This window comes from Salmo salar, chromosome ssa09 (genome assembly GCF_905237065.1).
Source record: "Salmo salar chromosome ssa09, Ssal_v3.1, whole genome shotgun sequence".
NCBI classification, from domain to species: Eukaryota; Metazoa; Chordata; class Actinopteri; order Salmoniformes; family Salmonidae; genus Salmo; species Salmo salar.
In genome coordinates, this window is record NC_059450.1 from 21,663,756 (window position 1) to 21,677,247 (window position 13,492).

At 44.7% G+C, this 13,492-nt stretch overlaps 1 protein-coding gene across 4 annotated transcripts in view; it reads left to right on the top strand.

Moving 5' to 3' along the window:
- Window positions 1–13,492, top strand: part of LOC106611036 (echinoderm microtubule-associated protein-like 5) — a 55,827-nt gene that overhangs the window by 36,101 nt on the left and 6,234 nt on the right. Inside the window, exons 9-33 of one of the 4 annotated variants that reach the window (XR_006770960.1) lie at window positions 80–336; window positions 944–1,156; window positions 1,252–1,419; window positions 2,185–2,291; window positions 2,435–2,553; window positions 2,693–2,879; window positions 3,119–3,224; window positions 3,645–3,738; window positions 5,325–5,425; window positions 5,524–5,717; window positions 6,401–6,512; window positions 6,712–6,839; window positions 7,668–7,809; window positions 7,932–8,084; window positions 8,605–8,736; window positions 9,162–9,250; window positions 9,617–9,793; window positions 10,228–10,429; window positions 10,574–10,700; window positions 11,077–11,091; window positions 11,579–11,587; window positions 11,790–11,868; window positions 12,219–12,348; window positions 12,606–12,700; window positions 13,158–13,178. Coding sequence is in view for 2 of the 4 variants with exons in the window: in XM_045723476.1 (XP_045579432.1) it covers window positions 80–336; window positions 944–1,156; window positions 1,252–1,419; window positions 2,185–2,291; window positions 2,435–2,553; window positions 2,693–2,879; window positions 3,119–3,224; window positions 3,645–3,738; window positions 5,325–5,425; window positions 5,524–5,717; window positions 6,401–6,512; window positions 6,712–6,839; window positions 7,668–7,809; window positions 7,932–8,084; window positions 8,605–8,736; window positions 9,162–9,250; window positions 9,617–9,793; window positions 10,228–10,429; window positions 10,574–10,700; window positions 11,077–11,091; window positions 11,579–11,587; window positions 11,790–11,868; window positions 12,219–12,348; window positions 12,606–12,704; window positions 13,158–13,178 (3,161 nt within the window). In the remaining 2 variants the exon portion in view is untranslated. Of the gene's footprint in view, window positions 1–79; window positions 337–943; window positions 1,157–1,251; window positions 1,420–2,184; window positions 2,292–2,434; window positions 2,554–2,692; window positions 2,880–3,118; window positions 3,225–3,644; window positions 3,739–5,324; window positions 5,426–5,523; window positions 5,718–6,400; window positions 6,513–6,711; window positions 6,840–7,667; window positions 7,810–7,931; window positions 8,085–8,604; window positions 8,737–9,161; window positions 9,251–9,616; window positions 9,794–10,227; window positions 10,430–10,573; window positions 10,701–11,076; window positions 11,092–11,461; window positions 11,588–11,789; window positions 11,869–12,218; window positions 12,349–12,605; window positions 12,705–13,157; window positions 13,179–13,492 lie in introns of those variants that run through there. The other 3 variants (XM_045723476.1, XM_045723477.1, XR_006770961.1) reach the window with 3 other exon arrangements.

Consider the following 13,492-nt stretch of genomic DNA (forward strand, 5'->3'; position numbering starts at 1 on the left):
CCTTTTTTTGCAATTTCATTACTCATGAACAATATGACAAGTTAGTGGATGCTTGCAGTAACGTCCTTCCTCTCCACAGAGATATGACAGAGGTGGTCCACATCAAGGACAGGAAGGAGGCCATCCATGAGCTGAAGTACTCTCCTGACGGAGCTCACCTGGCCGTGGGCTCCAATGATAACTCTGTGGACATCTACGGCGTGGTGCAGAGGTACAAGAAGGTGGGAGAGTGCATTGGCTCCACTAGCTTCATCACACACATGGACTGGTCCACAGACAGCAAGTATCTGCAGACCAACGACGGCAACGGAAAGAGGCTCTTCTACAGGATGCCAAGTAAGTCTGACGATTAGACGTCTCGGCCTGTAGATTAATGACACTGTGAAGAGCCTTATTCTCTATGGGAAGGAAAGTGCACCGGCTAAGACAGGATTTCTCTTGTGTCATTTCTACACTGTTATTAATGATATTTTACAGCTATATTTGTCATGTATGCCTTGTTGTAGGGCTAGGGCTGTGACGATTGTGGAATTTTAGGTAACGATTAATTGTCATTCAAATGGCCATCTTTGAAAATTTGCTACTACATATAACACACCCTTGGTGACGCCCCTGGCTCAAAAACAAATGGTTTTGACTGCTTGGAACTTTTGGAAATGTAGCTTCTCCTCTCGACTGTGCCGTCCTGGTGTAAAATGATTAACGACTTTACCAACTTCATGTAAAAACGTTAAGCTGCTATTGTGTAAACTACTGTATATCTATCTACTTTGAATCCCCTCCCCCTTCTAATATGAATGTGTTAAAGATGACGATGATGTTTATTCTTTTTAGTTTGGTCATTGACGGTATACGATAATTGTGCCTTGTCATGATGACTAATGTGCTGCTCATTTGACGCTTTAGTTGCACGTGATGGAGTTCTTACTGTCTTTCTACTCAGGCGGTAAAGAGGTCACCAACAGGGAAGAACTGAAGCTGGTGCAGTGGTCCTCGTGGACGTGTGTGTTGGGCCCCGAGGTCAACGGAATATGGCCCAAATACTCAGAGATCAATGACATCAACTCTGTTGACGCCAACTTTAATAATCAAGTTTTAGTAACGGCAGATGATTATGGATTAGTGAAGCTTTTACGGTACCCGTGTGTAAGAAAAGGTAAGGATTTCCATTGGTTTCTCTATTCATTGATGTGATGTTGTCAGTTCATGCATTCACAAATTAACCTAGAACTACTCTTCTCTCTATCCCAGGTGCAAAGTTTAAAAAGTATTTAGGTCACTCAGCCCATATAACCAATGCCAGGTGGTCACATGACTACCAGTGGGTGATAACCATTGGTGGTGCTGACCACTCAGTTTTCCAGTGGAAGTTTGTCACAGACAGAAAGTCGAAAGAAGCTCTTCACATAGCACCTCAAGGTACACCGCTGTCCCGTTTCTATTACCGCCCCCATTCTATAACATCACCCCTGCTCAATGTGAATATGACTCTGAAGTGTGGAGAAGTCTGTGACCCTTCCCCTTGAATGATGTTCCTTAGTCCAGCTAAAAGCTTTCTACATCAGCTCATAGAAGAGCACTTTTGTGTTTGTGTACAGCTCCTACAACCTTGTCCTCATTTGTAAGTAATGTTTCTCACCTAAATGGTCTCAGACAGAGCTGCGCTGCGCTTTGTGAAATGAAGCCACATACTAACTGCCGTTCCATTTAATCTTCCTAATGGACCAGCGAGTACCGGCCTAGCAGTGCCAGGGCTACTCACTGCCTGGTCTTGGCACGGCCAACCGAGTTTCTCTGCGTCAGCATTTTTATGTCTCAGTCTGCGTAATAGGGTTGTGGAACAGGGCAAGCAGTCCACCACTTAAGACTTCTAAAAGGCTTGCTTGATGAATATGAGATGTCATCTTCACCCAGCAAACTATTGTTCTGTGATCCACTTTGGTGTTGGCTAAAATGGTACTCAATACTGGTTGTCTGCTAGTTCTGGATTAGTGTGTTTAACCCTATTCAACAGACTGATGTGGGAGCAGCTGGGTGGTAGAATAGATATGATGTAGTCGTCTTCTTCTCTCCCGCAGAGCAGCTGGGTGGTAGAATAGATATGATGTAGTCGTCTTCTTCTCTCCCGCAGAGCAGCTGGGTGGTAGAATAGATATGATGTAGTCGTCTTCTTCTCTCCCGCAGAGACGTTGGGCGACTCCAACAGTGAGGAGTCGGACTCGGACCAGTCGGACGTGCCTGAGATGGACTCAGAGATCGAGCAGGAGACACACCTCACATATCGGCGGCAGGTTAGCGACACAACACCTGCTCTCCTCTCAGATGACTTTGCCTTTGAAAATGACACATTTATGAACATTGCATATGAAAAACAATTGATATTACATTGAGTAAAAACCTTAACAGATTCCTCACCTTGCATTTCCATGTCCAGGTTTACAAAGAAGATCTACCTCAGCTCAAAGAGCAGTCCAAGGAGAAGCACCGTGCGGTGGCCATGAAGAAGAGGGAGAGAGCGCCAGGGAGCGGGTTGAAGCTACACTTCATCCACGGGTTAGGACACCTCATACCACCATCCACGGCGGCACCACATACCATCAAACATCACACAAACAAGAGCTAGATTGTGACCGATATTAACCATTCATTATTATTGATCTGAATAATTGTTCCCTGTGTTGTTGTGCTCCAGCTACAGAGGCTACGACTGCAGGAGCAACCTGTTCTACACCCAGACAGGGGAGATAGTGTACCACGTGGCGGCCGTGGGGGTGGTGTACAACCGACAGCAGAACACCCAGCGCTTCTACATGGGCCATGACGATGACATCCTGTGCCTGGCCATACACCCCCTCAAGGACTATGTAGCAACAGGCCAGGTAGGTAGCACTGCTAACAATGAACTATTCAGAGACAGGCCTAAGGGTAGAGAGGCTGACCTCTGAGGATGCCTTTGGGAGCTGGAGGCTCATATGCTTATGGCGCAAAGATAACCAAAGATGATTTCCTACTGCCAAGACTGTGCTAAAACTATTGAATTGCCATGAATGGGTGTGGAAGTTGCTGTGGATGAGTGGAAGCATTATGTGGAAGCTAATTGTTTATTCTGTCTGTCCAGGTAGGGCGAGACTCTTCCATCCACATATGGGATACAGAGATGATGAAACCCATGTCTGTGTTGAAAGGATTCCACCAACTAGGAGTGTGTGCCTTGGACTTCTCAGGTAATACCCTCAGAGTTGTTTACAGCTGCTTTCCATACACTCTCCAGATAATGTAACACATTGAACACAACAACGACCAATTTTTGCTTTAATCTAACCTGACATTCTCAGTCAGCCATGACGAAAAATAACTCTTCCTTCACACAGGAGGGGCGAGTTCAAATCTGTGTCAATTTAAGAGCATCGGTCTGAACAAACATGTTACAGAGATAGTGTACTGTGGCAGGCTGGCACATCAAGAAAAAGGCGCTCATCTCTCTCCCACTAATTGGCCACAGACAGAGGCATAGCTGCCATTACATGCCATGGATCATACCAGGGAGCAGGCTAGTTTACTGTTCCTCACAAAACAAGAGTAAATATGAAGCCTCCCTGTGAATTTTGTATTGAAGGAAGTTGTGTTTTGTTGTTCTTACTCAGCGGATGGCAAGCGGTTGGCCTCGGTGGGGCTGGATGACAATCACACCATTGTCCTTTGGGACTGGAGGAAGGGGGAGAAGCTCTCAGCCATCAGGTTGGTTCCTTACAGTAGCTGTTATGGCATCTCAGATGAGCCATTCAGATCTCAGCAGCCGTCTCCTTGATAGGCAGAGACTGGAGAGGTCAAAGGTCAAGATAAGTCCTAGGGGTTGACATGCTTTAGGAACACTGCACTCTTACTGATGAAAAACAAGAACAGAGAAGGTTTTCTGTTTTCTCTGGGAGTTAGCGCGTGTTATACATGTTGATCTCATAATACTGGTTTTGGTGCAGATTCAGTTTGGTTGTATTCATGGAAATGTGAGATCTTTGTCCACAGGCTATAACCCGGTCAGTAGTCCCTGCAGGATAAATTAGTCATCCAGCCCCACTGATTCACAGATACATGTCCAGTCATGCAATGTCGAGCATCTCAGCCATCCCCTGGCCATTGTACAGTACAGGCTCCAGAGCTGAGAGAATAACAACAAGTACATCAATGCTCTCGATCTAAACCTTCCCTTTAATTCTCTAGACAACTTGAACACCTCCACTTTTAAATGTGGACATTTATATAGGAGGGTTCACTGGTTGATTGATAAAGAGAGGAGGGAGGGGAACCACCCTGCAGACTCTTAAAGCTGTTCCTTTCTGAATAGAGAACACCCGGCCCTGCCAACTCACAGCTGAATGATTAAAGTGTATGTCTGGTCTCTGGCCCATCCATCCATCTTAACCTGGATCCATCTTAACCTGGATCCATCTTAACCTGGATCCATCTTAACCTGGATCCATCTTAACCTGGGTTCAGACTGTATTCACTGTGGGCGCTAATCTCAAATTGAAAGTGCCCGTTTAGAAATAGACAATTATGTAAAATCGAAATGGCAATTCAAACGAGCAAATATCCAATATCCAGGACTTCATAATAGTCATCTAGCATTTATGTGGACACCCCCATTTCTCCCAGTCTTTGCTGGTCTTGTTCCTCTATGACTTTGCACTTGATATTCATAGCGATAATATAATCTATTGGAATTCCATCAGGCTTGTTAGAGCAGTGGAGGACTGCTCCTCTTCCTGTCTGCGTGCCGTAGCTGTTGTGTACTGTGCTCCCGTTGTAGCTCAGAGACAGCTTGGAGCTGCACTAATCTACTTTGCAGGCCCTGGTGGGCAGTGCAGTGAGGCGGACAGAGGGAAATGGGGCCTGACAGAGCCTGCCTTGTGCACTGCACTGCCTAGTCCTCAGCTGTGAGAGGAGCATGGTGAGGGGAAGAGATAGAGGGAGGAAAAAGGGATAGGGGGAGGAAGAGAGAGGGATGGAAGTGAGTGAGAAGGCTTGAAAGGGATCAAGAGATGAAGTAGGTGTCAGTACAGCTCTGGCCTCAGTGAGTGCCATGTAGTGATGCAGCAGCTCAAAGGCCAGTGATTAAGGAGCCATCCCAGAGTGCACTACGCTCCATTGGATCAGACAGGAAAGGCCACTGATCCTTATTGTTCATATGTGAAGTGATCAAGAGCCCTTAGGGAGGGCAGATGCACTGTATACTAACTGTCTTCTAAGTGTATTCCTCTTCCGTTACAGATCCATAGTATTTTTGTGTGAACGGAATTAATGCAACGTTTGTAATAATTTTTCAGGGGAAGCAAGGATAAGATTTTTGTCATCAAAGTGAATCCATACTGTCCTGACAAGCTCATCACAGCAGGAATAAAGCATATGAAGTTCTGGCATAAAACAGGTAAGAGACCCCAAAGTCAGACAAGAGAGTTGACTCCGCAGTGACTCAAGGAACGGTGTGATGTGTTATGGGAGTTACTGACACGACCTTTCTTTCAGGTGGTGGTCTGATCGGGCGTAAGGGCAACATGGGGAAGACCGAGACGATGATGTGTGCTGTGTATGGCTGGACAGAGGAGATGGTGTTCTCAGGGACATGCACAGGAGACATCTGTATCTGGAGAGACATGTTCCTGGTGAAGACAGTCAAAGCCCATGATGGCCCAGTCTTCAGTATGCACGCCCTGGAGAAGGTACTGGAAGGGAAGGGGTCAAATGGAGACGGCTCTCTCTGTTTCTATCTCTATCGTTCTTCCTCTCTCGCTATCTGTTTCTATCTCTATCGTTCTTCCTCTCTCGCTATCTGTTTCTATCTCTATCGTTCTTCCTCTCTCGCTATCTGTTTCTATCTCTATCGTTCTTCCTCTCTCGCTATCTGTTTCTATCTCTATCGTTCTTCCTCTCTCGCTATCTGTTTCTATCTCTATCGTTCTTCCTCTCTCGCTATCTGTTTCTATCTCTATCGTTCTTCCTCTCTCGCTATCTGTTTCTATCTCTATCGTTCTTCCTCTCTCGCTATCTGTTTCTATCTCTATCGTTCTTCCTCTCTCGCTATCTGTTTCTATCTCTATCGTTCTTCCTCTCTCGCTATCTGTTTCTATCTCTATCGTTCTTCCTCTCTCGCTATCTGTTTCTATCTCTATCGTTCTTCCTCTCTCGCTATCTGTTTCTATCTCTATCGTTCTTCCTCTCTCGCTATCTTTGTTTCTCTCTTTGTTTGTGCCATTACAATTCTGATGATGTAGTATTGTCAATGAAGAGAGTACTAGGATTGTATTATTTCAGTTGTCAGTTTTATACAAAGATGTTATGTGAGTGATTAAAGAAGAGAGATTCTAATCTATCTCCTGTTCTCTCGTGATGTCCCACTCTGTAGGGATTTGTGACTGGAGGGAAGGACGGCATAGTGGCTCTGTGGGACAACACCTTTGAGAGATGCCTCAAGACGTACGCCATCAAGAGAGCAGTCCTCGCACCAGGTTCCAAAGGTAAAAAGTTCACCTTTCTCTCATACCGCCGCCGTGGAGCCAATCACATTACATACTGGGTTCATAGCTCCAACGCCAATGGAATCATTCAGTGGAAATCCATTTAAACACTCAATCCATTTAGCTTTAATGAAGATTGCTTCCTTTGCCCCTGGTTAAAGTGAAGGTCTTTGACCTTATCCTATAATTCACTCTATAGGGTTGCTGTTGGAGGACAACCCTTCCATACGTGCCATATCTCTTGGTCATGGTTATATACTGGTGGGGACAAAGAATGGCGAGATTCTGGAGGTGGATAAGAGTGGACCCATCACCTTGCTGGTCCAGGTGAGCGGTTACACAGAGTTACATACAGTGTAATTATAAAGTCAACTGTCTGTCATAAATGCCACAATGACCAGCACACATGACATGCTCCAGCTGTAACTCTGGCAAGCAGGGATGTGTCAGCCAGGTTTTAGCAGTTTGGTTATGTGAGAGCCAATGAGATGTCAGTAATGAAGGGGTCAGCTGGGGGCACATTATTTTGGGGTTTAAAGCCTGCAAATGTACTAACAGACTGGCAGTGAGGGGAACTGTCCCATCACTTTGGAAACCGTTGTAAAAGTACTGCACACTAGAGTTGAAGGCATTCAGTTGTACAACTGACTAGGTATCCCCACTTCCCTTTCCCTTTACCTGGAATAATGTTTCAGAAAAGGTTAGGCAACTGTTTATGACTGATACATTTGCACTGCAGACTTTTAATTAGTAAATTTAATTTTACAAAGAGAAGTGCTTCTACTATCTCCCCAGGCCTCCTTTGACCCATAGGAAACCCAGATCTAATGTTATTGATTTCTTTAGTTAAATGCTCTAGAGCAAATGAGCAATTTCTTATGGGTGAAGCCAAGCAACAGAAGCTATGGCTCCTCGGCTCCTCCATTGATTTTCATTATGCACTTAATAATTCTAACAATACATCTGTGGATGTGTGCGTGCCAAATACAAGGCTGTGCTAGACGTGTATTTATTTAACTAAGTATATCAAATATTTTATGTAGGAGTCAGAAGATGGTTCACCCTATAAAATGTGGTTCCTTTCTCTCTGACCTTGATTAGGTTGAACTGAGCTGCACTGAATTCAATGGTATTGTCTATTTGATGGGTCCACAGGGTCACATGGAGGGTGAGGTGTGGGGCCTGGCCACTCATCCTCATCTCCCTCTCTGTGCCACTGTCAGCGATGACAAAACCCTGCGCATATGGGACCTGTCCCCCAGCCACTGTATGCTGGCTGTACGCAAGCTCAAGAAAGGTGAGTCACTTAACCCTGAAAATAGAGAAGTCTATGCTACATTCATTCACCTCCTTCCTTTCTTTCTGTGGTGCATTTGTACAGTTATTAGGTGCATTGGTACTAACTGACGTCCTCCATAGGGGGGCGCTGCTGCTGCTTCTCCCCTGAGGGCAAGGCCCTGGCGGTGGGCCTGAACGATGGCAGCTTCCTCATCGTCAACGCAGACACCCTGGAGGACCTAGTGTCCTTCCACCACCGCAAGGACATCATCTCAGACATACGCTTCTCACCAGGTCAGATGCTCGCCTCCCTCCATCTCTCCCTCTCTTCATCCCTCCCTCCCTATAAATCCCATCCAGATCTTCTTCCCTGAGGAAAGAAAGACAGAGTGTAAAAGTGAACTTTCTTAAAAAGAAATAAAAAAAATAAGCAGAGATGTGGCCAGGTATTCATATTCCCCCCTGCTGTGAGGAGAAGTATTGCTGCAGGCTTGACCCAAATACACTACTGTATGTAACAAGGCCAGGCAGGGAGAGACAGTCTGTCTGAGTGGGAAGAGAATAGTGGGGGAGGATAAAGTGAGAGCTAGAAACTAAACTCTCGATCCAGTTTCCCAACACATCGCCGATAGTAACTAAAAAAGGGTTTGAAGATAGTTGTTTTTGTTATAAAGAATTGTGACCACATACTGTAGATATGGAGTCAGAGTTTATTTTATTTGTGTTGATGTCTTGGCTGCTGATCAGAAGGTCTGTCAGTCTTGTGAAACAGATGAGGAAACCCTTTTGAAACATGGCTGCTGTGTTTATTCAGGTGCAGGGAAGTACCTGGCGGTGGCGTCGGGTGACAGCTTTGTGGACATCTATAATGTGATGAGCAGCAAGAGGGTGGGGGTGTGCAAGGGGTCCCTAATCTACATCACCCATCTGGACTGGGACAAGAGAGGTAAACATGTTGGTTTAACATCTACGTCACCCATCTGGACTGGGACAAGAGAGGTAAACATGTTGGTTTAACATCTACGTCACCCATCTGGACTGGGACAAGAGAGGTAAACATGTTGGTTTAACATCTACGTCACCCATCTGGACTGGGACAAGAGAGGTAAACATGTTGGTTTAACATCTACACTGATTGTGGCAGTGACCTTTGCAACTGACAGTGGACTTGGACTAAAGCCATTGTATTTCAGGCTATTCTTACTGTTGACTCATTCACAATGTGTTGAAATCCATTTTAAACCCCTGGGTAAATAAATAGTTGTTTTGTGTTATTCCAAGTATAAAACTGAATGATAATGCTACTATAAAGCACAAAAGTGTTTTAATTTGTAATCTGATTCAATCTTAACTGTGATCTCTCATTCACAGGAAAACTACTTCAAGTAAACACTGGTGCTAAAGAGCAGTTATTTTTCGAAGCTCCACGGGGGAAAAAGCAGACCATTCCTGCTACCGAGGTAAGTACAGCACAGACACTGCTGCCATGGCTCCTGGCGTTGTAGTGGGTATAGCGGGGCTGGCCTACTTTCCCCCCCGGGATGTCACAGGACGGCGTGGGAAGGGCATTCAAGCATTAACACGGCCCAATTTTCACCAGCATCGTTCTTATTCTGGCAATTTAAATGGGATAGTGTTTTTAGGGCCTTATACTGTGTGACATTCAGACACCTTGTGAGACACAGCGAGCGGGGGGCACTAAGGAGATGGGGGTTAGAGATGATAGATTCTGTCAGGCTGGTGCTGTGTCATATCTCATAGGAACCACTGGTGTCCTCCTCTCCTCCCTTCTCCCACTTCTCCTCTCTCCTCCTCCTCTCCTTCAGGTGGAGAAGATAGACTGGAGCACATGGACCTGTGTGCTCGGGACGTCCTGTGAGGGGATCTGGCCTGTGGTCAGTGAGGTTACCGAGGTGACTGCTGCCTGCCTTAGCAACGACAGAAAGGTGCTAGCAACAGGTGATGATCTGGGATACGTCAAGCTATTCAGGTATCCTGTCAAGGTAAGACACTGTTAATAGTATTTTATTATAATATAATAAATATTATATTTTAATGTCCTTGCCCTTACTGGAATGTAAACCCTCTTCAATATCTTAGCCCCCCCCACCCTACCCCTCTAAAAAAGCATAAATATAAACACCCTTGCCTTTCGTGAACTAAGACTCGCACTTGACTTTTTCCTACTAGCATTGACTTTGTGGATAGTTACTTTATTGAAGAAAAATTGACTTACTATGACTGAGATACTTGTATGTGGTTGTCCCACCTAGCTGAGATGAATGCACTAACTGTACGTCGCTCTGGATAAGAGCGTCTGCTAAATGACTCTTTTTTTATTTTAATTTTAAAGTGTAACATTTACACTAATGTAATGTTAATTCTATGCTAATGTTAAAACAATGTTATTTTAAGTTAATGCTACTTCTGCCCACAGGGAAAGTATGCAAAGTTCAAGCGCTATGTGGCCCATAGCACCCATGTGACTAACGTGCGGTGGACGCATGATGACGGTCTCCTGGTGACGGTCGGCGGAGGTGACACGTGCCTCATGATCTGGACCCACGAGGCCGAGGGGCACCGGGAGGCCAGACATTGTGACAGTGAAGAGTCGGACATCGAGAGCGAGGATGATGGGGGTGAGAAATACACCCCAAACTAAACCTGAGGCTTCAGTCTGAAGTCATCACAGAGTCACTATCTACTGATATATTTAGCCTCCCGTAGATGGTAAAAAGGCTGTGTTCTGATCTAGTATCTTGATATTTTCTGTCATTGGCCAGGTTATGACAGTGATGTGACGAGGGAGAATGAGATCAGCTACACCATCAAGGCCTTATCCACCAACATGCGACCCATGACTGGGGTCAAACCCCACCTGCAGCTGAAGGAGCCGTCTGTGGACGAGAGGTAACAAACCACAGGACTGTGGAGAGATACCCAAGGGATCAAATCTTTCTCTTTTCTTTTGAGCTTTCTTTATTGGACACATGATGGACAAATCTTGAACAGTCAAAATACTTTGAGCCAATCAGTTTAAACTGAAACGAGATGTAGTGAAAGCACAGCCAATTGGGAACTCATAGTGAATGTATCAAAGTGAGACCAAACGGTCCACCAACTCAATTTGTGTAAATTCAAATTTACTCAATCACGTTTCTTTTTTTGCCTTTACGTGAATTCATACTGCTCATTTGAGGATAACCTCACCTCTCTCTTCTTCTCTCTTCAATGTCTGTCCATCTGTCTCTGTCTGTCCTGCTCTCCTCTTTCATTCTACTTGAAGGCAGGGGGTAGTCAGGTAAGAGACTTTACACAAGACATCACCATTACTTTAGGGAAAAGTAGCTCTTGCTAGGCACAATATACTTTAAACCCTGAGATACAGTATCTCAATTTCAGATATCTCAAGTATCGATTGATAAGGATGTTAATATATGGTATTTCACAGAACCTGTTGTCCAAATAAGCTGCACATAAGGTCTTTATTTGGGCTTTGGAAATGTTTTTGGTTTCCAGCTCTAATAATAAATCATGTATGCTTCAGTCTATGGTTAGACAACCCATGCAGCATCTGTGGGTGCTGGTTAGTGGTTGCCATAGAGATCCTGAAGGGGCTGGTTGTTATGGATACTCCGTGGCGCTGAATATGGTGTATTTTATGTCCTCAGTGGCTGCAGTGTCAGTGTTGTGTTGCGCTGCTGTGTCGGTGGGGCAGCTGTGAACGCTGTGCTGTCAAAACCCCTGTTCTAACGTTCCCTTCCCCTTTGTTATTGCTGCCATGGAAGAGGGTCGAGGTAAGACACATCTCCTCTGGTCCATATTAAGTTCTGATTAAATATTTCAGACCCGAATTTCACTTGTTGAGCACTTACAGCTCAAGAAAGGTCTTCTGGAAATACATGTTTCATGAATGTCTTGACTTGTATTTTGGATCTTTGACTTGAGAAAGATTGGTCGATGGGATCATACACAGCAGCTCCTCTTGTTCTGTGTCAGACCTCCTGTAAGCAGGGCGCTGCCACAGCCTGAGAAGCTGCAGACCAACAACGTGGGCAAGAAGAAGAGGCCCATCGAGGTGAGACTGGTGTTACCTCAGGACAAATACACACATCCAAATAATGTTTTATGGATGTTGGCTATTGCAACCCACCTATTTCATCAAATGAGATCTTTACATTGGCGTTTGTCATTCAACAAATGGGTTGGTCATTGTTTTGGTAATGCAATCCTTTAGAATCAAGTGTTCTTCTTTGTCCACTCCAGACCTCCTCTTCAGGGACCCTGATTTAATCATAATTTCATCTTGAGGAAGTACATGCTCCTGCTGTTCTGCCATTCCTGGCACTGACAAAAAAGAAAGTTGTCTCGCTCTCTGTTGCTATGGGGATTACCTTTGACCCTGGCCTTTTCATGACTCTCCCACAGGACCTGGTGCTGGATCTGGTTTTTGGTTACCGTGGCAATGACTGCCGCAACAACGTCCACTACCTGAATGAGGGGGCAGATATCATCTACCACACAGCTTCTGTTGGCATCGTCCTCAACCTAACCACAGGTGGGCGGGGTTAGAGTAAAGAAGGGATGGGCAGACTTGTGTTCATCTGAACAGAGTTTTACAGTACTGTTGAATGAGTCTTAATGCTGTTCTTTGAGATCCTAAATATGTCCTTTCATGTTCGTTCATGTCAATTCATATATATCTTTGTGTGTGTGTGTGTGTGTGTGTGTGTGTGTGTGTGTGTGTGTGTGTGTGTGTGTGTGTGTGTGTGTGTGTGTGTGTGTGTGTGTGTGTGTGTGTGTGCTTCCTTGCAGCCTGCCAAAGCTTCTATATAGAACATAGTGATGACATTCTGTGCCTGACTATCAATCAACACCCCAAATTCCCCAACGTGGTAGCAACTGGCCAAGTAGGTATGTTTGTGAGAGGTTGACCTCGTGTTTTTTTCCCTATGTGTTGTAACTGTGTGTTCTGCTGGGGGACTACTGTGCTCCCCTCCCCTCTCTTATCTGTGCTCTGAAGCAGCTAACCTGTATAATCGCAATATCCACACGGTTTAATAAAATAATAATTGTAACGCATGCTCTGTGCCTCGCAATCCACAGAAACCTATCAACACACTTGGTCTGTAAACAACTGTTATTTGTCTGGAAAGAGAGAATCAAAAGCTGCATGTGTACATTTCCCATGTGCCTATTGGCTCTTAATGAGGAAAACTACTACAATACAGTATGCTGACAATAATCTTATTAACACTTGGACTGTGTAAAATAGTGTCATAGAGTTGTAGTGGTGCCATTGATCTAAGTAGTATTTCTTTCAATTTTTTTTCAATTTTTTTTTTCAATTTTTTCTTTTCCTTACAGGTGATACTGGTGATATGTCAGGTAAGAACTTTGCCATTTCAATACTTTTGGTTTGTTCCAGACACCAGAGAATGTTGTTCTGAGGGAGAGGGTTTCAATAAACTAAAGGGAAAATATGAAGATGTGTTTCTTATGGTAGATTGAGAATGTCCTTATCTTCTTCATACAGAGCATGGTTTAATTGATTGACAGCTATCCAGATACCTTCTACTACAGGGTGATTATTTTTATTGAGCGGATGGTCGGGGGGCCGGAACATAATTACAAATCATTTGTAGACTGCAATTTGACCTCACGAATCCCAAACAGATATAATATTTGACAAAAACATGATC